Genomic DNA, 26,961 nt, shown 5'->3' with positions numbered 1-26,961 from the left:
GGGGATATGGTTTAGGGGTGAGCCTTGTAGAGTAGAGTTAATGGTTGGACTTGGTGATCCCTGATGGTCTGATTCTGTGAAGTTTAGCCCAACAAGAAATACCAGAAAAAAGGAAACTGACCATTTAGAAAAGCTGGGGTTTAGTCTTCCATGAGAAGCAGTAAGGCTTAAGGGGAAATTTAATATGATCAGAAACCTGAGATTTTTGCAGCAGCTCTTGGAAAGGCAAGAAAATGAATTTGTTGTGAGGTAAGTATGCAAGGTATCAAGATGGAAGGAAGGTTCAGAGCAGCACTGAATGGCTGTCTAGCACTTGGTACAGCAGCAGTGCTCAGCTGTTACAAGATGGGGAGCTGGAATGCTGCTATATGAAATACTTCTTTGGGCTGAACAGCTGAGCATCTTAATATTCATCCTCACCTCCTCTGGCCCTGGAAGCAGAACACTCACTGCCTTGGCCTCTTGCTCTGTGACTGGATGCACCAACAAAGCATTTCCTGAGGAGAAATACAAACATGTCTGTGATCTACAATGCTACACCTCATTGGAGCAGAAGCTGTGTGCTCTGGAGTTGTCAGCCTCCCATACCTGTTTCAGGGGCTTGCTTGGGCAAGTGCTTAGCTACACTTATTAGTGGACAAAAGGCATGTGTAGGGAGCTGAGGGCAGCTCAGTTCTTGTCAGCACTGGGAGTAAAAATCAGCTTTGCATGGCAGTTGTTCGCTGCTGTAACTTCTGTAGCAGACTACGGTCTTGGCTGCTAGAGTGAACTTCCATGTTTCAGGTCAAAACCAACCACATGTTTTGAGAGTGACTACTGAAATTGAATTCAGGTTTCACATCTTGTATGACCCCTATTTTCAAAGGGCTGTTAAAACAGGGTCCCTTTTTAAAGAGGTCTCATATTCTGTCACAATATAATTTTCTTAAGTCTTGGGCAGAGTTTTCATGCTTGCTTTTTGTCATCTGACACTATATCACTGCAAAAATATTTAACTCAATTTCCTGAGAATATGAAGATGCTGCTTACCCAGCATGTACTCATTGTCCACACCAAAAGTTTCTATTTGCCCTGGAAACTCTATCCACAGAGCCCTGTAGCAAGAAAGAGGGATTCAGTTAGTTTTTCTTCTCCTACCAGCATGTCCAAGGATTTTTGGCATTCTCAGGCTCCATTTTTGTCCCTCACTTTATGGGGTGCAGGTATCAAGAACTGAAGATAGGACAAGGCCTTCTTCTGTGTCTTAAAGTTCCCCTTTTCAGTTCACCTACAAGAGCTCCCAGAACAACCTGAGTTAAGACACTCCAATAAATCTATGATTTGGCCTCTTGTAGCCTCACTTTCTTCTCTCTGGCCCTCTTTCTTATACACTTGCACTACATATACCTTCTTTCTTGCAAAGGAGAGATGGATGAGCATTTCTCTCACAGTCTAACAGTAATGCAAACACTCAGTGAGCTAGTCCCTGCAGCACAATCCTTCCTGTTCTCAGCACCTCACTACTGCTTTTGCAGCATTTCCTCCTGGTCATGACCAAAACACCTGCCCCAGAATTTAATTTTCAGCTTTTCTCAAAAAAAGGGTAGTGCAGTAACCATCTGGTTACAGAAGAGGAGTTGTATATCTAAAAGTTTGAGAGCTGGTCAATCACAGGTTGCTCAGGGGGCTGGGTTTCCTCACACAAAAAGCCTGGCTCACCTGCTCACTCACAGGCATCCACTTGTTCACTGCAGCCCTGCTGTTCATGTGCTTGCTAATTTTCCAATTTGCTTGTCTCAGTGAGAAAAATGCCCTCCTTCCCCCCTAATTCTGTAGCTACTGCAGCAGACTTAACATAATGACAGTTGTACTTAGTATGGTAGGCCATGCACAGGTCAGCATAAGCTTCATTTCAAGAAAGACAGAAACCCACTGTCTGTGTCAGTGCATGCAACAGGGGCATCTACTCCTATACCTGTGCAGACAGATGCTCCCACTGTCTGAAAGGCAAATCAACATCAAAACCCAACCCTTCACAAAAAATCATAGCATCAACAAGGTTGGAAAAGACCTCAAAGATCATCAAGTCCAACCTGTCAAAGGCCAGACATTCATGTTTTTAAAACTTAGAGGATGTACTATAGCTGCATAACAAAAAGCAGTGGAAAAGGATGTTTCTAGGGCAACCTCAAAGACAGCAACACCAGGGAAATTAATGCCATTCATCTCTTGCTGAAAGAATTGTTGCATTTGGGTCCTTAGAGGTGAGAGGGCAGCTGAACAAAAGTTTGTTCTCTGCTGTCACTTCCCTTCCAGATTGTTTGATTCTCTACTAAAAGAAAAAATAGGAGAAATGCCAGAGAGATAAATGATCAAATTATCACCATGAAGTAAGTTTTCATAAGAGTAACAATTCAGCAGTAATATATTTTAATGAGGAGCACAACAGACCCTTATGAAAAGTCAGCAAGCTCAGAGTCCATTAAGCACCATTTTAAGTGTGGTTTGGAGTCCACAGTACTTTAAAAACATGTTTAAAGATGAGGGGATTGAGTCCATCAGTAAAATTGCAGATGACACCAAGTTTGGAGCAGGTGTTGATCTCTTAGAGGGTAGAAGGGCTCTCCAGAGGGAACTTGACCAACTGGACAGATGGGCAGAGTCCAACATGATGGCATTCAACAAATCCAAGTGCTGGGTGCTGCACTTTGGCCACAACAACCCCATGCAGAGCTACAGGCTGGGGTCAGAGTGGCTGGAGAGCTGCCAAACAGAGAGGGACCTGGGGGTGCTGATTGACAGCCACCTAAACATGCGCCAGCAGTGTGCCCAGGTGGCCAAGAAGGCCAACGGCATCCTAGCCTGCATCAGAAATAGTATGGCCAGCAGGAGCAGGGAAGTCATTGTGCTCCTGTACTCAGTACTGGTTAGGCCACACCTTGAGTCCTGTGTCCAGTTCTGGGCCCCTCAATTTAAGAAGAACATTGAGACTCTTGAACGAGAGAAGGGCAACGAGGCTGGGGAGAGGCCTTGAGCACAAGCTCAATGAGGAGAGGCTGAGGGAGCTGGGATTGTTTATCCTGGAGGAGGCTCAGGGGAGACCTTACTGTTGTCTACAACTACCTAAAGGGAGGTTGTAGCCAGGAAGGGGTTGGTCTCTTCTCCCAGGCAATCAGCACGAGAACAGGAAGACACAGTCTCAAGCTGCATCAGGGGAAGTTTAGGTTCAAGGGGATGAGAAAGTTCTTCACAGAGAGTTGTTAGCCATTGGAATGTGTTGCCCAGGGAGGTGGTGGAGTCACCATCCCTGGAGGTGTTCAAGAGGGGATTGGATGTGGCACTTGGTGCCATGGTTTGGTAGTCATGAGGTGTGTGGTGACAAGTTGGACTTGATGATCCTTGAGATCTTTTCCAACCTGATTGATTCTATGATTCTATATACAGCAGTACAGGGGATGAGCACCAGCACCCTCAGGCAGAGAAACTGTAAGTGTGCACATGAGAAAGCTTCAAAACATTAAAACCTCTGAATGTAACCTCAAACTTGTCTAATAACTGAGCACGTGCAGACCGAGTCTTTGTTTTTGGGAAGGTTCAGACTTCAGGGTCTGTATTCCAAAGGTATTTCTTTAAGCCACTTGTTGATAAATAAGTTTGGACTCTCTGTATCTGTTTTTCATATAGCAACAATAAGCTGGGGGCTGTGCAAGACTTGAAAGACAACCTAAATGTCTGAGCTCTTTTCCAACCTTATTGATTCTATGATTCTATGATCTAGTGTGTTCCAGATGTCATTTTGGGGGAAAAAAAGCCCTAAACCATAAAATTTTCCTCTGAGAACCCTACCAAAGTTTGCAGAACATGTTCAAATGGCATGTAGCAGTGTTTGCATCTTTTGCTCTTTTTCACTACTTAAAGGTGGTAGTTTAACTCGGTGGTAGTTTAACTCTGTGGCAGCGTCAGGCTATGCCTTTAAAAGTTAGCTGCAGAGTTCCAGCAGAAGAGTGGAGAAGTATAAACAATTCACAGTTGGGTGTAAAAAGGAAAATAAAAGATTCTAAACAAATTTCATTGGCCATGATGTGAGATGTACACTTAGCAATATCTCACATCCCACTTCATTCCTTTCTCTTTTTTGGCTGCTGCTTCTGCTTGGCTGGGAGGATTTTATCGCTACTAGCTGACCTTGCAGATAAGACTAACAGCACTCTCCCAACTTTTCTTTCTCTTTTCTTCTAATTATAGAGAGGAAAGAGGGGGGAGGTTAGGGGAGAAGTGGACCAGTTCCCCCACTCCTTTTGGGGTTCCCAGAAGGTTCAGGGGGGTTCCGTGCTGTTTTCTGCCTGCAAATACTTGTATGATATTGTAAACACTGTGTATTAGTATACTGTGTATTTGTACCCATTCATTGCATTCCACTGTAGAGTGTAGTTATTGCTTGTAAATATAGCTTCCATTTGCTTTCCCAACTGAGTGGGCTGAGCTTTTGTTAATTCTCCCCTCCAAGTAACTTCCTGAAGACAATCGCTAAAGCTCCTGACTGCTGCTCTTACCTCATGACTGGTTCAGCTGCCGTGTGTGCCCGATAGAACAGCGTGTAGAGGTAGGGCAGGAGGACGTAGCGCTCTCGGATGGCTTCCCTGATGATCTGGGTGTTCTTCTCCCCAAAGAGCCACGGCTCTCGGCGTTTGCTCTCCATGTTAGAATGGCCTCTGAAGAAGGGCTGGTAGGCTCCGGCCTGATACCAGCGAACAAGTAATTCTGGGTCTGGGTCTCCAATAAAGCCTCCCACATCAGCTAGATATGGTGTAGACAAATAAAAATGCATATTTGGAGGAAATTATTCTGGAAAACATCAACTTCTCCTGTAACAAATGTTCCAGGTGGATAAATCCACCCATTTCACAGCGTGCTTCTTGTAGTTCTGCTGGTAGGCAGCTGCTTGCCCAAATTAGAGTGGGAAACTGGTGTAACAAGTTATCTCAAGAGAGCTTTTGGATGCCTCAGTGACAGAGAACTGTCACAGTGATGCTACAGAACACCACCCATGGACTGCTTTTCCAGATGGGATGCAAACACTATATAAGTAACCATCATTGGAGGTGTTTAGGAGGAGACTTGATAGGGTGCTTGGTTGCATGGTTTAGTTGATTAGGTGGGTTGGATAGTAGGTTGGACGCGATGATCTTGAAGGTCTCTTCCAACCTGGTCTGGTCTGGTCTAGTCTAGTCTAGTCTATCCTATTCTATTCTATTCTATCCTATTCTATCCTATCCTATTCTATTCGAATTAGTAGAGAAATGATGGTAAGAGCCTGGTTATTGGCTTCTGGAACCAGACTACTCTGTGAAACCGCCTGGAAATGCACTAGACTGTTGAGCTTTCCAGTACTGGTGATGAAGTCTGTTGTGGGATACAAGCTTGGTGGCACCAGTGATTTATGCACAGTGACCAACTGTACCTAAACACCTTACCTCCACAGAATGAAATCCCTGCCATGCTGATGGTGAGAAGCATTGGAATGGATATTTTCAAGTAACCCCACTCTGCTGTGTTGTCTCCAGTCCACACCGCCCCTGGAAATACCCAGTTTCAGCATTACACAGGGAAGCTGGGCGTATGCTTCAGTTTATGCTTAGAATTAAGGAAAGAAGACAAGAATGGTCATGAACTACTGGTGAACTGCTGTTCACTGCAACTTTGTTATTTATACATGCATGCTTATGAAATAGTCAACAAAACCAGGTAGTGGTTTGTAACAGGCTGTTAATCTGCCCTTAACTTGTATACACCTTGTCAGTCTCTCCTGACTTTTTTTTTAATCACTTATACTCTTATGAGCTCACCGTTTCTAACTTTCTGTCCTCTCTGCATTTAACTATTGCACACCAAACTTAAGAGATCAAAGAAGCAAGGAAGGCATCCAGCTAGCCCCTACTTACCATACTTCTGTGATCCAGCAAAGAAAGATCGTGTGAGGACAAACGGTCTCTCTTTTCCCGAAGAACGTCTGATGAGGCCTTCTGCAGTAGCCATTTGCTGTAAAGCATTAATATAAAAGTCAGGAAGACAAACTCTACCATTAGGATATTTGCAGCACTGTCTTTTTAGACCTTCCAAGGCAAGAAAATGAAGAAACCTGTATCCAAATATAATACTTATTAAAGCAACACTTTCCTACTAGAATACACTTGAACAACAAAAAATTAGCATTGTGTAGTCGTGGCCAGTGTCATTTACATTGTCATGGCAGAAGGCATGGATGTTGTCACGTTTTCTTGTGACCAATAACAGTCTATTACTAACATAGCAATGTCCAGCACAGCAGAGTTTCAGTCCTTGATAGAGGCTACAGAATACTTATTACTGTATAAATCACCTCATTAGGCATACCTCTGCTGCTTGTTTGTGTCTCAGATACTCTACCTGATAGAATCCATAGAGGTTGTGTACTTCCCGATGCTCCCAGTTGTTGTAGTGCACAGCATCTTTCTGCATTGTTAGTTCTGCTCCCTTGAAGACTGAGGGCTCATTCATGTCATTCCATACATAGAGGATGTTTGTGGATCCCTATGACATAGGGTTACAATTAGAATGTGCAGAGCCACTACTGTGCCTCACTGTGTTTATCTCTAGTGGGTGTCAGATCAGTTTGGGATATGACTAGAAATAGCAACAGCAAAGCAGGACATGGTAATTATACTTCTGTGGTCACTTGAAAGATGCCAGTCATTCACCTCCTCTCTCTTGGTGGCTGGTCAGGATGACAGCCTACAACTCTTACAAGACTCAGTAGGTACTTGCTATTCCTGCCTTCTGGAGAGGGAAAGGAGGCAAGGAAATGAGAAATATTAACTAGCATGAGGAAAAAAATCACAGAAGGCCAAAAAAGACCCAAACAAAAAACAAACATCTGAGAGGAAAAGCAGCATAGGAAATATCTGCTAGGGGAGTGGTTTCAACAATGTTACTGCAAAACAGAACTTTGGGATGGGAGTGAGGTGGAACTGGAAGTAATCATCAGTGTTCCAATAGACACTTTCAGCGCTACACAGGAGTATCACAGTACATTAGAGGTTGGAAGGGACTTGAAAGACCATCAGGTCCAAACCCCCTGCCAAAGCAGGATCACTTAGGATAGTCTGCACAGGAATGCATCCAGGTGGGTTTTTAAAGTCTCCAGAGAAGGAGACTCCACAACCTCCCTGGGCAACCTGTTCCAGTGCTCCATCACCCTCATTGTAAAGAAGTTCCTCCTCATGTTGAGGCGAAATCTTCTATGTTCAGGTTTGAACCTGTTGTTCCTTGTCTTATTACTGTGCACTACCAAAAAGAGCTTGGCCCCACCCACTTGACACCCACCCCTCAGATATTTATACACATCAATGAGATCTCCTCTCAGTTTTCTCTTCTCAAGACTAAATAGCCCCAGGGCTCTCAGTCTCTCTTCATAGGGGAGATGCTCAAGTCCTCTAATCATCCTTGTGGCTCTCCACTGGATTCTCTCTTGAACTGAGGAGCCCAAAACTGGGTGCAGTATTCCAGGTGTGGTCTCACCAGGGCAGAGCAGATAGGTAGAAGAACTTCCCTAGACCTGCTGGACATGCCCTTCTTGATGCATCCCAGGATACCATTGGCTCTCCTGGCCACAAGGGCACATTGTTATTCCATGGAGAGCTTGCTGTCCACCAGCACTCCAATGTCTTTCTCTGGGGAACTGCTTTCCAGCACCTGTACTGGTGCATGCTGTTATTCCACCCCAGATGTAGGACCCTGCACTTGTCCTCACTGAACTTCATGAGGTTTGCCTGCATCCAGCTCTCCGGCCTGTTCAGGTCACATAGGATGGCTGCACAGCCCTGGGGGGAAGGTCAGGGTGAAGTGACCATGAGTTTTAAGAGAGCACTCCTTGTTTGTCCATCCTACTGCTGCAACTAAGTGAGCAGATTCACTTGTGGCACATGGGTTCCAACTTTCTTAGCGTAGACAACTCCATGGAGAAAATATTTCTGTGGTACTTCCAGCTCATCAACATATTTTCTTCTACATGATGGTAAGATAGCAACAAAACCCACCAACTTGCTTAGTTTATCTTCTCTCTTTGCCCCAATTTAGGGCTTTCTGGGATATGTAGATCAGAGCAAATAAATACAAACCTTGTATGTTTTGAAGGCAAATTGATCTGCATACCATTTTCGCACTTCAGGATTGGTGAAATCCAGGTAGCAAGAGGAACCTGTGGATGGGGGAAATCCCAATGATTTACCTGATTTTAAGAGCAGGGATGCACTGTCTTTGCACCTAAATACTTTCCCCAATGGGCAGCAATTAACAGTCATTACTGTCTCTGAGACAAAAGCCCAAAAGAAAATTCCAGGCTGACTTAGAACTCAGTACAACCTTGGCATGTTCTGCAGATCAACACTTGTAGATTCTGGAGGAGCAGCACCATTTAAGGATGACTGCTAGCAGACTGAAATACATTAAGATGTGACTAGGAAGCCAGGGAGAGAGCATTCCCAGAATTTTGAGCTCAGGTGGGAAGGTGTCACTGAGCTGCATAACTTGCATCTTGCTGTGCTCCTAGAAGTTGTAGTATGTCCTTAATTTTTTTCTATATTCACTTGCCAGGATTGTGAGCTTTCTGTTTGTAAAGAAGGGGGACAACCTCCTTTGCCTCCTCACAATATGATTTCCTCATGAAAAATAGTATGTCAAGTCTATAATTATGATTGAATCAGACTTCAGCATATCCAGCCTGCATGAGGTGTGCTCACTGCAACAGAACAGCCCACGTGTGCATTTCTGTTACCCAAGACAACTTGGGAAGGGGGATTCCTTGGTACAGTCACGTTCTATTTGCCTCAGCTGTATAATTCCTTCTGTTATGCTTGTTGGACCTGCACTGGGGGGTCTAGAACTAAAGAAGTTGGATTTATTGATCAGAACAGCCCACAGAATCACAGACTCTGAAGGCTGTTCTGATCAGTAAATCACAGTATCACAGTATCACCAAGGCTGGAAGAGACCTCAAAGATCATCAGGTTCAACCTGTCACCACATACCTCATGACTAGACCATGGCACCAAGTGCCACATCCAATCCCCTCTTGAACATCTTCAGGGATGGAGACTCTGCCACCTCCCTGGGCAGCACATTCCAATGGTGAATGACTCTCTCAGGGAAGAACTTTCTCCTCACCTTGAGCCTAAACTGGCGCAGCTTGAGACTGTGTCCTCTTGTTCTGCTGCTGGTTGCCTGGGAGAAGAGACCAACCCCTTCCTGGCTTCAGTCACCTTTCAGGTAGTTGTAGAGAGCAATGAGGTCACCCCTGAGCCTCCTCTTCTCCAGGCTAAACAATCCCAGCTCCCTCAGCCTCACCTCACAGGGCTTGTGCTCAAGGCCTCTCCCCAGCCTTGTTGCCCTTCTCTGGACACGTTCAAGTGTCTCGATGTCCTTCCTAAACTGAGGGGCCCAGAACTGGACACAGGACTCAAGGTGTGGCCTAACCAGTGCAGAGTCCAGGGGCACAATGACTTCCCTTCTTCTGCTGGCCACCCTATTCCTAATGCAGGCCAGGATGCCATTGGCCTTCTTGGCCACCTGGGCACACTGCTGCCTCATCTTTAGGCAGCTGTCAATCAGCACCCCCAGGTCCCTCTCTGTTTGGCAGCTCTCCAGCCACTCTGACCCCAGCCTGTAGCTCTGCATGGGGCTGCCATGGCCAAAGTGCAGCACCCGGCACTTGGATTTGTTGAATGCCATCCTGTTGGACTCTGCCCATCTGTCCACTCGGTCGAGTTCCCTCTGCAGAGCCCTTCTACCCTCTACCTGACCAATATCTGCTCCTAACTTGGTGTCATCTGCAAATTTGCCGATGACTGTCTCAATCCCCTCATCCAGATCATCAGTGAAGATGTTAAAGAGGATGGGGCCCAGCACTGATCCCTGGGGGACGCCACTGGTGACTGGCTGCCAGCTGGATGTGGCACCATTCACCACCACTCTCTGGGCAAGTCAGGTTGGTTGGAGCTCTGAGCAACCTGCTGGACCCCCCATGGCAGGTCCAACAGGCGTAAGAGAAGGAATTATACAGCTGAGGCAAATAGAACATGACTGTACCAAAGAAACCACAAAGTATGTAGAATTATAAATGCTTACCAGAAATGCAAGAATTAAATTCCACTTCCAAGGGCTCCAATTAAACTAGTCTGCAAAAGTTTTGAAATAAGCAGCTTGAAACATAGAGACAGGATGTCCTCTTACCTGGCCAACAGATGCCCTCAAAATCCTTCCCATTTCTGTCTTTCACAAAATAGCCCTTGTCTTTTGCCTGTGCATACAGGGCATACATGGGGTCAATCTTAATGTGGGGATCTACAATGACGACAAGCTGCCAGGATAAGAAAGTGAAACACATTATTAGCATCAGCTGTACTGAATAAACCACTAAGAGTTCACTTTTGATAAAAGGCAGATAATGGTTTCACTTCAGGCAAAGAGACAGCTGGGCTAGTAATTTTAGAAAGGTGTTACTGATTTTAGAAAGCAGTTACCAGTTCTTGCATACACTGTGCTAGACTTCTGAGTAATAGCTGAATTTACAAGGAGGGCAGGACTTCATGCTTACCCCTCTAAAACAAGGAACAAAAAACATTATTTCAGTTAAAAGCAAGTACTCCAACCCTTAAAAACACTCTTTAATTCACTGTTCTACTCTGTGAATGGCAAAATATCTCACTTTTGCGTTCATGTTCCTGCTTAAAATAAATTGCCTTAAGATCAGAGAATCAATAAGGTTGGAAACGACCTCAAAGATCATCAAGTCCAAAACATGAGCCAGCAGTGTGCCCAGGTGGCCAAAAAGGCCAATGGCATCCTGGCCTCCAGAACTCATTCTGCCCCTGTACTCAGCACTGGTTAGGCCACACCTTGAGTACTGTGTCCAGTTCTGGGCCCCTCAATTTAAGAAGGACATTGAGACTCTTGAACATGTTCAGAGAAGGGCAACAAGACTGGTGAGAGGTCTTGAGCACAAGCCCTATGAGGAGGGGCTGAGGGAGCTGGGATTGTTTAGCCTGGAGGCGGCTCAGGGGAGACCTTATTGCTCTCTACAACTACCTGAAGGGAGGTTGTAGACAGGAGGGGGTTGGTCTCTTCTCCCAAGTAACCAGCAGCAGAACAAGAGGACACAGCCTCAAGCTGTGCCAAGGGAAGTTTAGGCTCGAGGTGAGGAGAAAGTTCTTCACAGAAGGAGTTATTGGCCATTGGAATGTGCTGCCCAGGGAGGTGGTGGAGTCACCGTCCCTGGAGGTATTCAAGAGGGGATTGGATGTGGCACTTGAAGCCATGGCTTAGTTAGTCATGAGGTCTTGGGTGAGAGGTTGGACTTGATGATCTCTGAGGTCTTTTCCAACCTTATTGATTCTATGATTTTGTTTATGGTAAGCAATTGTATGAACATTCCAGACAAAGTCTAGTTAGTATAAGCTGAAAATAAAAGGTATTATCAATAGAAGGAAAAGCTGAAGCAAGTATGGCAACTACCAATGGTGAAAGCTTATCTTAAGTAGAAAAGCTTTCATCTCTGCCCATCATGGACAGCACTCAGTTGCTTCTGTAAGATGGAGCTTCATAAGGGTCAAACTTAGCTTGGCAGTCAGGTCACAGAACAAACTATGAAATAGTAAGATGACAGAGGAGCTGAACTAAACAAGATAGCTTGTGCACTGGAAGCATCACCACACTGCAACAGTCTGTTTTATTCTGTTAAAGTGTTTCCAGCATCTGAGGTGGAGCAGACACTGAGGAAATAACCCAATCCACTTTTTCTTTCTTCCTGCTACGTTATATACCTTCCGTTTTTTCTTCCTGAGATGTTCTTGCATCTTTCTGGGGTTCTGGAATTTCTTTTTGTCCCAAGTGAAATACCTCTTGCCATCTGTGTGCTCTATGTCCAGCCATATCGCATCATAAGGAATGTCATGTTCATCAAAGCCAGCATCTACTGCCTTGACATCTTGCTCATCCTCGTAATTCCATCGGCACTGATGGTAGCCCAGAGAAAAAAGAGGGGGCAGGGCTTGAGTACCTGGGAAGGGTATATGAGTGAAGATAAAATCCTGAAGGGCATTAACAGAAAAGCTAACATGATTGATATGTATCTGGCAGGAGGATATAGGATGCTGGTCTAAGTTGAGTCTAGAGCATGTTCTTCACAGCAAAGTGACTGAACTCTTGAAATAAGGAAGACTACAATGAGGTCAACAGTCAGAAAGTGCAGAGGGCTGCAATGACCATGCAAGGGTGAGAAGGAACTTTCAGGTCTGTGACACTCAAGTATGATTCCAGTAACCAACACAACTTTTTTCTTTAATTTTTTTCTAAAGTAAAAATATTCTAGATTACCTTGACTGTCATTGATGCAAAACAATAAATAGGCTTTAATCAACAGAATGAAATTCCTGTGACTGCTGGAGTGAAAACCATGGAATTGCAACTGTTAGGCATTTTTAAGACCGTAAAACATGTATGTTGACATACGGCAAAAAGGAGCTGGGAAACATTCCTTGGCATGAACTTGTGCTTGGCCAGATCCTCTTGTGAGCTGGCTACTTTCCCATTCTTGTTCAGCTGAACCACATTTTCTCCGTAACATCTGTGGAGCAAACCATCACTGCTCTCACAGTAAAAAACTAGCAGGGATGTTTCTGTGCTTTAAAATCTCTTTGGTACATACAGAGCTTTGCTTTCATAAAATGTTAGTCCTCTTGCATCCATTTTTTTCAGTTTCTTCCTGAGACTCTTGTTTCTTCCCTTTCCCCTATCTGCAAGTCATCTCTGCTCTCTTCTCCAGTGGACACATGGAACAGTTACCTAAAGTCCTTAATTTCCAGGACACATACTCCATCACGTCAGCCTTTTCTCATTATAAGGTGACCTGTCCTGGTGGTGACTGGCAGCTCTTGCCTCCAGTGTTTCCTCCCTTCATCTTAAGGGGAGCAGTTCCAGGCTGCAGTAATTATGCTGGCTTCTCAATTAGGGCCAAAAGTGAACACCTGTAAATACTAGGGAAGACAAGAACTGAGGCTTGTCTTCACAAAGTACCACCTTTTGCTCTATCAACTGAAGCCTGGGAACAGCTGGCCTCCTGCACACAATGGGCCAGGTAAATATCAACCCACTCCTGGGTACAGCATGTTCTTCAGAGGTTCTGCCAGGTAAATGTGCTGTATTGAGTCCAGTTATGAGTTAGTACCTGTCAGCTGTGCAAACTGCTTGAAGAGGTCAAACGGAGTGGGGCCCATCAGCAGGAAAACATCAATGATGCCACTTTCCGACATCCAGCGCACATCAGTTACAGGCACTGCTCGCTGCTTAGCGGTCTGTGCAGCAGATCCAGATGGCACATGCTTTGAAGGAAACAAAGGTAAAACTGAGTATCACTCTATCAGACTTTTGTTGAATTGAGCAATAAGCATGGAAACCCACAAAATTCACTAACACATACCTGGCAGGTATTAAGAACACACAAGAAATGTTTCTTATACATCCTTCACAAATCCTTTACTTTGCATACTGCTTATACAAAATAGAGTAATAGTTAATGAGGCAAAATTAGTCATGAGGGGCAAAGTAATTAAAGCTCTTTTGTAATTAAAGACAAAGCATTTTCTGCAGGATCTTAAGAGCAAGATTTGTATCAAAAGTAATAAAGAATATTAGTAAGTTTAACCATGTAATGCAGTGATGGAATAAAGCCCATTTTTTTCCCTCATGGTTCCAATTTTAATACAAACCATAGGCTTGGGTTTCAAGAGTTGAGGGAGTTCATTTCCTGAACATTTCATATTTCTTGAAGGTCAATTACATTCCACAGAAGAAGGAGCCTGCTAAGTAGAAATGTGTGGCAATTCCAAAAATTAAAAAACTCAGAAAGACTCCTTGGATCCCAGAGATTGTTAAGATTTTCATCCACCTTTTTTTCTGCCTGCCACAACCACCTACACAGGTTTTTTTTCTGCTTCAACATTGTGTATTTTGTCTCCACCTTTTCCTGTGGACCTGTTAAGACACAACTTCTGTAACTTGACTCCTAAAAGGACTCATCTCCTTGTTCTTTTCAGTGGTTTAATACACAAATATAGCAGTAGGAAAGACAGGAGGAAAAGATGGAAAATTCTTCATTAGGAAGCAGAAGGTAAGTCTCCAATCACATTATCATGCTCCTGCTGACTCTGCTAGGGAGTGTTTTCTTTCATTATTAAATTCTAGGGAAAGTGAGCAACTCTCACCTCAGCTACTGCCTTTGTATTAATGTCCACCAGTGTTTCTGAAGAGTTCAGCCAGAAGATCCCTGAAGTTCTGTTAGGCTTGTGTGCTAAGAGAAGGGGCACTGAACCATAAATGCCTATTTTGTCATGTATCTTGTGGCCGAAGATGTCCAAATTATAAAGCCGGTAGGCATCACCATCACTAGGACAGACAGAAAGATGTGTGTGTTATATGTGAGCATTCTGCACTAGGCCAGTTCCAGCTCTATTGCCATTCCACTAAGCTCAGTCAACACTTTGTATTACAGTCTTTTGTTTAGCATCCAGATGTGAAATGTGGACAGCTCAGGTTACTGCTTCTAGCTTTGGCCCTATCTAAACAACATTTCTGCTACCAGCCAATTTGCTCCAAGTCCTAAAACACAAATTCTGAACCATCCCATCCTTCCATGGAGTTGCTCTTTTAAAAGTTCTGCTTAAACATGGTCAATCCTGCAACTCATTAAAAAAATGCATGCAAAATTGCGAGAGAACAGAAGGGGTCATTCCTTAAATCTCAGAGCGGATAGGGAAATGAGAACACCTCGCTCCATGTGGACAGGGGACATGCTTCAGTTTGCTATACCATAAATTAAAATACACACTACATAATATAGATATCTTGACCTGTTGTCTGCATTAAGGCAATGTCACAGCTCTTCTCTACAAAAATGATACTGCTTTGACTAGCCATCTACCACCTTTACCTGGTGTTTTTGAGAAGAAGTGCTTCTGTGTGCTGTGGTATTCCATAAACATGGTCAAATCCATGTAAAGAGAAGTCTGTGCCCACAGAACTAGGACCTGTGGGAATAACATTAAAAGAGAAGACCACAAAGTTCCATTTTCAGCCTTAGCTGAAAGAAACAGAGCAGAGCAACCTAACTGAAAATATTAAAAAGCAGGTTTTAATGGTTATCTCTTTCATAATGCCTTTCTATCTTCACTTTCATTAACTTCTGTACTACAGAGGTAATGTTTCAAACAAATTTTATTGTATTTATTCTGATTTTGATCCACTTAAGATAAAATAGATCACTATAACAGAAAAAAATACATATGATAGTGGCTCACTTCTTCATTCTGTAGTGAAACTGCTTAAAATTATCTCCTGTTTCTATCCCAGTACCTACAAGCCAAGCGGTACAGCAGAGTGGACTTTACTGTCAGTTGCCTGTTTCCTACTGCTCTTCTCTTCAGCCTCAGCCAGGGGAGTAGCATGCACAGGAGCCTCTGCCAGTGATATCATCTTGCCACATTACTGAATCCAGAGCAACTTTTGGCAGGTGACCAGATATCCTGTAGACTGACAAGCAGTGGCTTCAGGATCAGAATCTGACCAAATGGACTTTCTTCTTCCCACACAGAGAAACAGAAAAACGTGATGCTGGCCTAATACATCAGATACAGCATGAACAACAAGGGCAACAGCTTCCTGCCCCTCTGTGTCTTGACAGTGAACTGGAAAAGCTCCTGTCACCAAAAGGAAGCTCTTTTAGGCTTCCCTCTTCATACCACAGCTGTTGGGTAGTGCTGGTTGCCATAGAAGTCTGAGTGATAGTGGTGACGGACAAAGCTAACTGACTCAATTATGTAGAACACAACTGGACAGACAGCAGATGGTCATGAATTTGGGTAATTAATAATTTACATTGTCTTTGAGCTACTGACCTACATGTTTCTCTAACTTCCTTCTTATCCCTTCAGACTGCTCAGTATTTCCTTTTGTAGTCTGCCACTTAAAGAGTCTCTGTGACATTAATACTTAGACATCACAACTTCTGGTATGTTGTGAGAATAAACTACAAGTGAAGTCAATGTTATGTGCTCTTACAAAGAAAGAAGGCAAAAAAGGGAAATAATGCCTTATATCTATGTCTATACCTATATTATATCTGTATCAGTCAGCCAACACTGACAGGGTTATGCTGTGCAAGAAACGGTACATGGTGAGCTGATGAAATGAGTCAGAGGTCATGTGCTCCTTCCTTAACAGAAACTTTGGTTACATTTGTTACTTCTCCCTGATATCTCAGAAGCAAGTTAAAAGAAGGAATGAGTGAGACACTGATAAATCTTAAGCAGCTAAACAGAAAGCAGACAGAAAAATGAACACATCCAGAGCAAAAAAGCTGTTCTCAGAACCAGACTGAGACTTACCATGAGCTTTGATGTCTAAGAAATTGCCAAATTTCTCTTGCCAGAGACCTGGATCCTCTTGTTTCTCCTGCAGAAACAAAAAAAGCTGATCTTAGTGATTTAGTATCTTCATTGATGATCTGGAGGAGGGGATTGAGACAGTCATCAGCAAATTTGCAGATGACACCAAGCTGGGAGCAAATGTTGATCTGTTAGAGAGTAGGAAGGCTCTGCAGAGGGAACTCGACCGACTGGACAGATGGGCAGAGTCCAACAGGATGGCATTCAGCAAATCCAAGTGCCGGGTGCTGCACTTTGGCCATGGCAGCCCCATGCAGAGCTACAGGCTGGGGTCAGGGTGGCTGGAGAGCTGCCAAACAGAGAGGGACCTGGGGGTGCTGATTGACAGCCACCTAAACATGAGCCAGCAGTGTGCCCAGGTGGCCAAGAAGGCCAATGGCATCCTGGCCTGCATTAAGAATAGTGTGGCCAGCAGGAGCAGGGAAGTCATTGTGCCCCTGGACTCAGCACTGGTTAGGCCACACCTTGAGTCCTGTGTCCAGTTCTGGGTCTCTCAGTTTAAGAAGGACATCGAGACACTTGAACGTGTCCAGAGAAGGGCAACAAGGCTGGGGAGAGGCCTTGAGCACAAGCCCTATGAGGAGAGGCTGAGGGAGCTGGGATTGTTTAGCCTGGAGAAGAGGAGGCCCAGGGGAGACCTTCTTGCTCTCTACAACTACCTGAAGGGAGGTTGTGGTCAGGAAGGGGTTGGTCTCTTCTCTCAAGCAACCAGCAGCAGAACAAGGACACAGTCTCAAGCTGCGCCAGGGGAAGTTTAGGCTCAAGGTGAGGAGAAAGTTCTCCACTGAGAGAGTTGTTAGCCATTGGAATGTGCTGCCCAGGGAGGTGGTGGAGTCCCCATCCCTGGAGGTGTTCAAGAGGGGATTGGACGTGGCACTTGGTGCCATGGTTTAGTAGTCATGAGATGTGTGGTGACAGGTTGGACCTGATGATCTTTGAGGTCTCTTCCAACCTTGGTGATTCTGTGATTCTGTGAATGCAACTGCTTGCACATTTCTAAGAAAAGTAAGTTTATTTGCATGAGATCTGTGTCCTGTTAACTGCTTTTTTTACCAAATATCATTCATATAACCCCCCCAAAAAACACAATTCAGATCCTTCTGCAGGAATTTACACTGAAGAACTGATGTGCTACAGCATAAAAATAATAGCCAACATCTTGGATAGGATAATAGAATGATAGAATAGCTCAGGTGACCTCAGAGGATCATCTGGTCCAACCTTCCATGGCAAAAGGAAACTAGATGAGATTACAAGCACCCCATCCAACAGCATTTTGAAAACTTCTAGAGATGGGGACTCTACCATGTCCCTGAGGAGGTTGTCCCAGTAAATGATTGTTCTCACTGTAAAAATCAGCTCTCTTCTGGTTGGTAAACGCAATTAGGAAATGCAAAGATTGCACAGATGGAACCAAAGAGGAAAACCTATACAAGGAGAAACCACTCAATCCCCTAAACAGTGAGGGTCAGACGATAAAAATACTCTCCAGATTCTCCCAAGTCCTGTGCATGTAACTGATACTTCTGGCTTCCTTTGAGCCTTGTGCCCTGCCATTCATTGTCCTAGAATTTCTACTTTTTTCCCCCCAGCTTCTTTCCTGCTTTTCTTTCCTTTATTCATCCCAGAATAAGCAGGGGTGGCCTGCTGCAGCTGTGTGACTCCCTCCAAAGCAAGCACGCTCCTGGCAGAACTTAAGAGTTCAGACACAAGTATGCTGAAGGCAGCACAGCTCCTGCCATTTATAACAGGCCAGTGGAGCAAGCAGCCATCTGCTCTACAGGAGGCTAAAATTAAATCATGGACATAAACTGGTATGTGCCATTATGCACTGCCAAGGCCTGGTTTGTTTTTTTTCAGGGATAATCTTATGTAAGCATAAATGCATGCAGATGCATATCTTTGCACTGTTATATAGCAGGTCTTGCCCTTTTGAAACTCTCTTTGCAATGAGCAGGGAACGTCAAAATGATGAAATATCACCACAGAACTCCCTTTTACACATCTACTCCAAATCAAATGAGAGGAAAAAACCCCACACAGTTCTAAATAAAAGGGCCATGAGGAAAAAAAAAACCCCAAACCCAAAGTTTTTTAGCTAACCTACTTGACTGATGCCTTCTACAGCCTTGGTAAAACACATAAACCTTTGTTCAACCATGAATTTGCAAAGTATCTCAGTATGAGACACCAGGATCTTCTTGAACTTCACTGGAAAGTGGTTAGAGTGTGTTTGCAAAAATAGCACCAGATGAAATTAATATTTGATTCCAGTTGTCTTGGCTACAAAATATTCATGCTGGAACTGTGTGAAGCATGACTTACCTTAGAGGAATCACTTGCTGCCTCCTTATTTTCTGCTGGAGGTTTTCTAGGAAAACAAAGAAATCATCAGTTTGTCGTTGATATAAGGAAGGATTTCTAACAGAAAATTCATACAGCCTTGTATATTCATATAAAAGGTTTGGTACTTGACTGTTCTGAAAACTGATGTCATAGTTGAGAGCTCTAACTGGCAAATAATTTTAATATCCAATGTCTTAAAATAGCCTCCACTGCATATTTGAGTTAGGTTGACTACTTGGCCTTTCACGTTTATTTCTGTATGCATCAGCATTTTACTCACCCAGATGATCCCCACTTCTTTCTCACTCTGTTAACTACAATTTTTAAAAATAATGCTCCCTAGGAATGATGACATGTCCTGCACTGTGGTTTTTCACCCTTCCAGCACTTTGCAGTGGGATTGACCTGCAAAATCTTGCAGCTGCATGGCGCGTTTTAAATTGGATAAAACTGAATTCGAGAGCTTAAATGGTGACTAAAGCTTACCCAATGAGTAAATTTAGTCATAAAAGGAGATGAATCTAATAACCTCATCATACTACCATCACTCATCCCACAGTGGGTACCAGGATACTTTAGGTTTTACAGAATTGCCCATTGGCTGAGCTTAGCCTTTTGCACATGGCCACTGCAAAGGACCAAAACAGTTTGCAGTTTACTGATCTACAATTGCTTTGTTAAACCTTCACCATCGCACTTACTGGTATGAAAAGAGAAGACAAACTTCACTGCTTAAGAGCTTCTATGACAGAAATTGCAGCTGCATAGAACTGCCTCTTTTCAGCTACATCACAATCACTACATACTACAATGCAATAAGACAGATACTGTACCTATCACTGGGAGGTGGCTGTAGGTGCTCAAAATATAACAACCCATTGGAATTCATGCTCAGAACAGTCTCGCCCTTGGACTGTAGCTCAAGCTGGAAGGGGGTTGCTGTGACCTGAAGTCTGTAGTCCTCCTTAACACTTGAGAGCACCAAAATACCTGCTTCCTTCTGAGACAGGGAAAATCTGGCAAATGAAAAACAACAACAGCTTTATACAAAACCAGCAGCAGGTGACATCTGCTGTCATTAAGTAAGGGTCTCAAACAAAAGATGGGCTGAGAACATCCACATACATCATAAAAACCTGAAGGCTAATGGTGGAGTAAAGAACACCAGTATTACATGCTGTGTTTAGGGTTCACTGCACAGGTGGATACAGACTGCAGTGAAACTATCCAGACTTGGCATTCCTTTCATGGTAACAAGTAATGCGTTAGGGAAAAGTGATGCATCACAAGTAGGTTATTTTCTGACTGGGTCAAATAACCTCAAATTCCTTAAGTATATGAAAAAACCCTTCCTCCTATGTATTCAATGTGAATTCTTTAAATTAAATTAAACACATGCATTTTCTCTTCCTCCAACAACTTTGTACTGTAGGGAGACAACTGTAGCATAGCATAAATAAGGGAGAAGGGAAAACACTCTTCCAAAAGAAGCTGTGTAACTTACTAAGGTGCTAAATCATCTTCCTGTCACTTACCTCTTGGTGGTAGGTTCCTTTATAAGAACATCAGGAACTCTGTATCTTGCTCTGAGAGGAGATGCCTCATCAATTCTAATCCTGAAAATATTGCCCTCTATTTCACAAATTTCTACTTGTAGAAGAACCTGGGAGCAGACAGACAGATAAATTGGTACTGATTATAAATGCCAACTTAGCTTTTAACTCAACTTGCCCTTGTGGCCAAGAGAGACAATGACGGGATGCATCAAGAAAAGTGTGTCCAGCAGGTCTAGGGAGATTTGCCTTCCTGCTCTACTCAGCCCTGGTGAGACCACACCTGGAATACTGTGTACAGTTTTGGGTTCCCCAGTTCAAGAGAGATGGGGATCTACTGGAGAAAGTTCAACAGAGAGCTACAAGGATGATTTGGGGACTTGAACATATCTAGTTTATTCTATTCTGTTCCTATGAAGAAAGACTAAGAACTGGGGCTGTTTAGTCTGGAGAAGGCTGAGTGGGGATCTCATTAACATTTAAAAATGTCTGAGGTGTGGGTGTCATGATGAAGGTGATGGTCTCCTTTTGGTGGTGCCCAGTGACAGGACAAGGAACAAAGCTAGAACACAGCAGGTTCCACTCAACATGAGGAGACGCTTCTTTATGGTGAGGGTGACAGAGCACTGGAGCAGGCTGCACAGAGAGGTTGTGGAATCTCCTTCTCTGGAGACTTTCAAAACCCACTTGGATGTGCTCCTGTGTGACCTGCCCTAGGTGATCCTGCTTTGGCAGGGGGGTTGGACTAGATGATCTGTAGAGGTCCCTTCCAATCCCTAACCATCAAACACTGTCTGTGAAAAAACCCCATGCCTGCTCTCTGACTGAATGTTCTTTCACATGGCTGAGCAACAATCATCATCCATATACATTTACACCAGCTAAGTATTTCTCCCCTTTGAAGAAACAACTCTGGAGTTTTTAAATCTTCAAGTCTTTCACATCTAGCATTTTACAGATCTCCCCACAAGCATCATGGATGACAAGGGTAGTATAAACTAATCTCAAAGTTAGGACAATTTCACTGCTGTGCTGTCAGAGTGGGATACTACTCTGGAGACATGGGCTGTGTGTTCACCTGTATCCACCATGGTGCTGACACTGATGAACTCTGTCAGAAAGACACCTAAAGAAAATGCATAATACTGCCCTACTAACTTCCTAGTTTAGAGTTGAGGGAACTGGGAAGCTACTCTGTTCCAGCTCACACAAAATGACTGATTTTAATTCTGTGGAGTATCCCTACATCATAAGTTTGATTTTCTTCTGCTTTTTTTCCCCTCTCTTAATCTCTTCTGAGAGACACAAAACTGGCTGACGAATTTTGGCCTAATATCTTTTCCCTCTACTTGGAAGCCAATCAGCCCTGCTCTCTTCAAAGGTAGGAAAGAATCAAAAAGCCATAATAGCAGAGGGAGGGCATACAAGAAAGAAAAGATTCACCTGGACTTCCAGATCCTGCTTCCTAGGAAATATTTTACATTATGCCATCCTTGTGAAAACCCCTGACTAGCCCAGGAAGGCACAGAGCCTTCAGCCTTTCATCTACCTCAAAATCTAGACAGAAAAAATATGCTCCTTCTTCTGTGCTGACTGCAAAGAAGGCCAGGATTAACAAGAGAGGCAGAAAATATGTTTTTTGCAGGGTATCTGCAGAGTGTGATGCTCAGAGCATGGAAGAAAGTTGTAGTTCCAAACTCCCATAATGAGGTTGCCTGTTTCCTGATGGAATGTGCTACCTGCTACACTGTTAAATTAGAGAAAAAGAAGGCACCCCTCTTTCTCACTGTCATCTTAAGTGTGAAGAAGACTTCTTTTCCCCCCAAACCTGCCATTGAGCAAAGAAAGGAATACAAAGGTGTGCTTAGGAGTGGCTGGAACATTGGTCTTCTAATTCCATTACAGAAAAAGAATTTATTATTTTGGAATAGTAGACAAAAGTCTGAATTAAAAACTATTTTCTAGATAGAGTTCTATTCAGATTTTTCATAAAATCATTATAAGATTTTGTTTAAATTCCTTAAAATACCTATTCTTGCACAGTCACCAGCACCAGCTGTCAAGTAAATGCTGATTGCTAAATACCTCTTTAGGCTGCTATTTTGCATCGTATCTTAAATACCTGTCACTGAAGAATCTCAAAACCTGCAGTATTATCAGACTGTTTGATAATACTCACTCCTGTTTCTGTAAGGATTCTTTTATGCTAGGTGGCCAAGAAGGCCAGTGGCATCCTGGCTTGCATCAGAAATAGTGTGGCCAGCAGGAGCAGGGAAGTCATTGTGCCCCTGTACTCAGGGCTGGTTAGGCCACACCTTGAGTCCTGTGTCCAGTTCTGGGCCCCTCAGTTTAAGAAGGACATTGAGACACTTGAACGTGTCCAGAGAAGGGCAACAAGGCTGGGGAGAAGCCTTGAGCACAAGCCCTATGAGGAGAGGCTGAGGGAGCTGGGATTGTTTAGCCTGGAGGCGGCTCAGGGGAGACCTTATTGCTCTCTACAGCTACCTGGAAGGAGGTTGCAGACAGGTGGGGGCTGGTCTCTTCTCCCAGGCAACCAGCAGCAGAACAAGAGGACACAGTCTCAAACTGCACCAGGGGAAGTTTAGGCTGGAGGTGAGGAGAAAGTTCTTCACAGAGAGAGTTGTTAGCCGTTGGAATGTGCTGCCCAGGGAGGTGGTAGATTCACTATCCTTGAAGGTGTTCAAGAGGGGATTGGATGTGGCACTTGGTGCCGTGGTTTAGTAGTCATGAGGTTGGACTTGATGATCTTTTTGAGGTCTTTTCTAACCTTATTGATTCTACAATTCTATGATCCTACCTTATTTTCCTCATGAATTATTTGGAATTTGACATTTTCATCACTTAACGTGACCGAATCCAGCAAGGCTCGATACAAGGATTTTCCAGCATGTAGAAGTTTCTGACGCCTGTCGAGACAAAAGAAGGTATTAATTTTGGCCTCCCCAATTGTTGTGGCTTTTATCACACAGGGGGACACAATATTGTTAGAGAAGTTTACTTAATTTTGTCTTGAATTCTTTCATTTCAGCAAGACTTAGGCTGGAGAGTTGGGCAGGGAGAAATTTAATGCAATTCAACAAGGGCAAGTGTAGAGTCTTGCACAACCCCATGGATCAGTATAGGTTGGGGTCTGACCTGTTGGCAAGCAGTGAAGGGGAAAAGGACCTGGAGGTCACAGTGGATAGAAGGTTGACCGTAAGTCAGCAATGTGCTCTTGTGGCCAAGAAGGCAAACACCCTTATGGGGTGCATTAGAAGGGGTGTGGTTAGTAGGTTGAGAGAGGTTCTCCTGCTCCCCTACTCTGCCCTGGTGGGGCCACATCTGGAATATTGTGTCCAGTTCTGGGCCTCTCAGTTCAGGAAGGACAAGGAACTGCTTGAATGAGTCCAGTGCAGAGCCACAAAAATGATTAAGGGAGTGGAACATCCTCCTTGTGAGGAGAGCCTGAGGGAGCTGGGGCTCTTTAGTTTGGAAGGAGGTGACCTCATTAATGTTTATAAATATGTAAAGGGTAAGTGCCAAGAGGATGGAACCACGGTAATGCTCTTGACAGGACAAGGGGCAATGGGTGGAAGTTGAGGCATGGGAAGTTCCATGGAAACATGAGGAAAATTTTTTTCACTGTGAGGGTGACTGAACCCTGAAACAGGCTGCCCAGGGGGGTTGTGGAGTCTCCCTCTCTGGAGATACTCAAAACCCACTTGGATGCATTCCTGTGTGATCTGCTCTGGGCGATCCTGCTCTGGCAGGGGAGTTGGACTACATGATCTTTCAAGGTCCCTTCCAACCCCTAATATTCTATGATGCTGTGATTCTTTTCAGATACAGTTATTATCAGTGCTTCAAGCCAAGAGGAAAAAGAAGTAATATAGTTCTGAGCACACATACATGTTTATGAATGAGATGTTAGAGGGGTTTGGTCACCCATCACAATTCTATAGGGTTTTTTTAAACAACAGAAGTCTCAATTTAAGTGTCCAAGTAAATTCTCAGTTGCCCAGTTACATTCTTCTCTCCATTACCCCAGAAATTTCAGCTGAAACTCATCTAAACAATCTGGTTTTTGTTTTTTTTTTCACTTGCTTGTCAAACCAAACTACCCCTGCTTGGTTTGCTACTGATGGTGAACAGCTTCTCCATTCTGCAGTAAAGAAGCAGTATGTGCTTGCCATTTGTAACCTCCTCAATATTCATGGAGGAAGCTGTTCTTCAACAAGCCTGGTGACCACAGTTTTGACTGCAGCTTTTAGTCCTGATGATGTTTTTAAGACAGAGACCCTGAAATAGAGGCTCTTTCAACTGTTTGTAGAATGTTCCTTTCTGAGCCCAGGTTTTATGAACTGTTTGAAAGTGCGTGCCTTGGAGGCTACCTTAGAGGGACGCTTCTTCACTAGTAAACTGACTGTTTCCTTGAAAACACATATTGTACAATAATACAGATGAAAGGATTTTCTTTCAAAGCAGAGCAAGGATAGGATCTGATGCTTGATTCTGCGTGGCAACCTCCTGCTGAGAAATGAAATTTGTTAAGGTAAAATGACCACAAGCTATGAAGGACTGTTGTGAAAGGAGCAGGGAGTCCTGCTCCCACTGGCAAGGCTGGGGGTTTCTGAACATAATTTCCTGCAGAACTGAAATTAATATCTGAAACTGTAACTCAGTACATCAACGACTAATTGGTATAGCACTGTGCAATCATTTCTCTCACTCAGGCAGCAGGAAATAGAAACAGTGGAGGATGGGAGTTAAAAAAGGTGGAGGGACAGGTATTTTAAAAATGGGATGAGAAGGATCACATAACATAAGGTTAGCTTTAAGAGACTAATGAGCTAAAGATGAGATTTGATACTGAATTCCAAAGTACTTGTAATCATGTATGCTGTTGTCACAGACTCATGGTCTATTTTGAGAATTCTCTTGCTTTGAGCTATGGAATATTCAAGAGATATCCACATTAAGAAAACAACCTGTGTGTGAGTGTACCTACAGCTGAAATATTGCTGGGCCTTTGCCAGATGAGAAGACTGACTTTGAACTTTTAACAGAAGCGGTTTTGGAGGCAACATTCCATCCTTTAAAATATGCTGATTATTGCTTAATGACAGATTAGTGGAAGACTCTGAAAGAAAAACACTAAAAGTAACACACTTGCTGTGCTTAAAAGTCAATGTGCAACCTCTTCCTGCATCCTTTAATTTAACTAGTTTAAAAAAATCCCACAACTCTACAATTCTTCTCTTTACCTGTAAAAAGCAATCTGGTTGCATTCCTTAAAGGTGCTTTTCTCCACAGCCTCATCTTGGACACTAGAAAGAGCAGATAAAGAAATGGTTATATGTGTTCACCAAACACCTGATAAATGATCAGATAACAGGGCCCTCCTCAAGTGGGGTAAGAATGAAACAGAGTGCAGGCAACTGTTGGTGACAAAATGTGCTGGACTTTGAACTACTGTGTTTGGACATGGGAAGAATTTCTCACATAACTAGTTCCATGCTAAACCATTTCCTTTTAAACTTAAATAAATTTGGCAAACTGAATCTGTGATTAACAAAGCTGAACTTCGGCACGACTGAATTCTTGGGGCTTTGGATTTTGACGCCAGATTTCTCTCTGTGGTCCTTTCAGTTACATATGTTCCCATAATAACAATGGCAAAAATAAGTGAGGATTGGCAGAAAAGACATCAATACTGCACCTTTGTCTTCCACCTGCAACTGGACCAGTGAGGGAGGGGAGCTTCTTGTGGCCTGGCTGACACCTCTATGTTATCTCCAGGCTTGAGGTAACCTTTAGATCTATTAAATAACACTAATTTTTTGGCTTTGCTTAGAAAACCAGACTGCCAGTTGTGTCTATCATCAACGTACTTCCCAGGACATGCTACTGACACACAGAGAAGAGAATAAGGTATTATACTGGCAAACAAATTTGATGCTTATCAAATACTCATTAATTATGCACACATAAAATGCAGATAACAGCCATGAAGACTCGGTCACAATTACTGTGAACTAAGAATTAATAGACCTGAATTATTATTGGAGACCTCACCTATTTAGTCAAGGTAACCCTTCCCATTTTTGCCTGAAGATACACGAGCCCTTTCGGGCTTTGCGTGATTCTGTTGCCACATTTAATACCCTGCGATCCGACTATTTTCCAGGAGGGCAGCCTGCACCCGAACTATCCTGCGTGTTGCACAATCTGCTCTCCGCCCCCCCTCAGCCGGGCGCGCAGGATGGCTTTGCCCTGGCAAAGGCGGCAGAGGCAGCAGCGCCACGGCCCTGGCACGTTTGCCCTCAACCGACTTCTGGGGTCGAGCCCGCTCCCCGCGGAAAGCAGAGAAGCCACCCCGGCAACATCGGGAGCGAGAAGGCCGATCAAGGAGCCGCCACCGGGCAGCGTTACCTGACTTCCCTTGCCGTGACTGTCTCCATGACGGAGCTGCCTCGACCGCCCGCTGCCGACGGCGGGGGCCTGGGGGCTCCCCAGAGGGCCGGGTAGCAGCAGGGGGAGCGGGATGCCCC

The 26,961-nt window shown here is 43.9% G+C and overlaps 1 protein-coding gene across 1 annotated transcript in view; it reads right to left on the bottom strand.

Moving 5' to 3' along the window:
- GANC (glucosidase alpha, neutral C) overlaps positions 1-26,955 on the bottom strand; it is a 34,343-nt gene extending 7,388 nt beyond the window's left edge. The window contains exons 1-19 of the mRNA XM_054161519.1: positions 26,843-26,955; positions 25,675-25,737; positions 23,229-23,337; positions 20,393-20,520; positions 19,691-19,873; positions 18,837-18,882; positions 16,452-16,518; positions 14,999-15,095; positions 14,274-14,454; positions 13,238-13,391; positions 11,835-12,070; positions 10,246-10,372; positions 8,136-8,215; positions 6,406-6,549; positions 5,922-6,018; positions 5,454-5,555; positions 4,533-4,776; positions 1,030-1,094; positions 421-497 (exon numbers count right to left, since the gene is read on the bottom strand). Of these exons, the coding sequence (XP_054017494.1) occupies positions 421-497; positions 1,030-1,094; positions 4,533-4,776; positions 5,454-5,555; positions 5,922-6,018; positions 6,406-6,549; positions 8,136-8,215; positions 10,246-10,372; positions 11,835-12,070; positions 13,238-13,391; positions 14,274-14,454; positions 14,999-15,095; positions 16,452-16,518; positions 18,837-18,882; positions 19,691-19,873; positions 20,393-20,520; positions 23,229-23,337; positions 25,675-25,737; positions 26,843-26,871 (2,229 nt within the window). The 5' untranslated portion in view covers positions 26,872-26,955. The remainder of the gene's footprint in view (positions 1-420; positions 498-1,029; positions 1,095-4,532; positions 4,777-5,453; positions 5,556-5,921; positions 6,019-6,405; positions 6,550-8,135; positions 8,216-10,245; positions 10,373-11,834; positions 12,071-13,237; positions 13,392-14,273; positions 14,455-14,998; positions 15,096-16,451; positions 16,519-18,836; positions 18,883-19,690; positions 19,874-20,392; positions 20,521-23,228; positions 23,338-25,674; positions 25,738-26,842) is intronic.
- Positions 26,956-26,961: the final 6 nt, after the last annotated feature.

This window comes from Dryobates pubescens, chromosome 5 (assembly GCF_014839835.1).
Source record: "Dryobates pubescens isolate bDryPub1 chromosome 5, bDryPub1.pri, whole genome shotgun sequence".
Taxonomy (NCBI): Eukaryota; Metazoa; Chordata; class Aves; order Piciformes; family Picidae; genus Dryobates; species Dryobates pubescens.
This window is presented reverse-complemented; position numbering and strand designations above follow the sequence as displayed.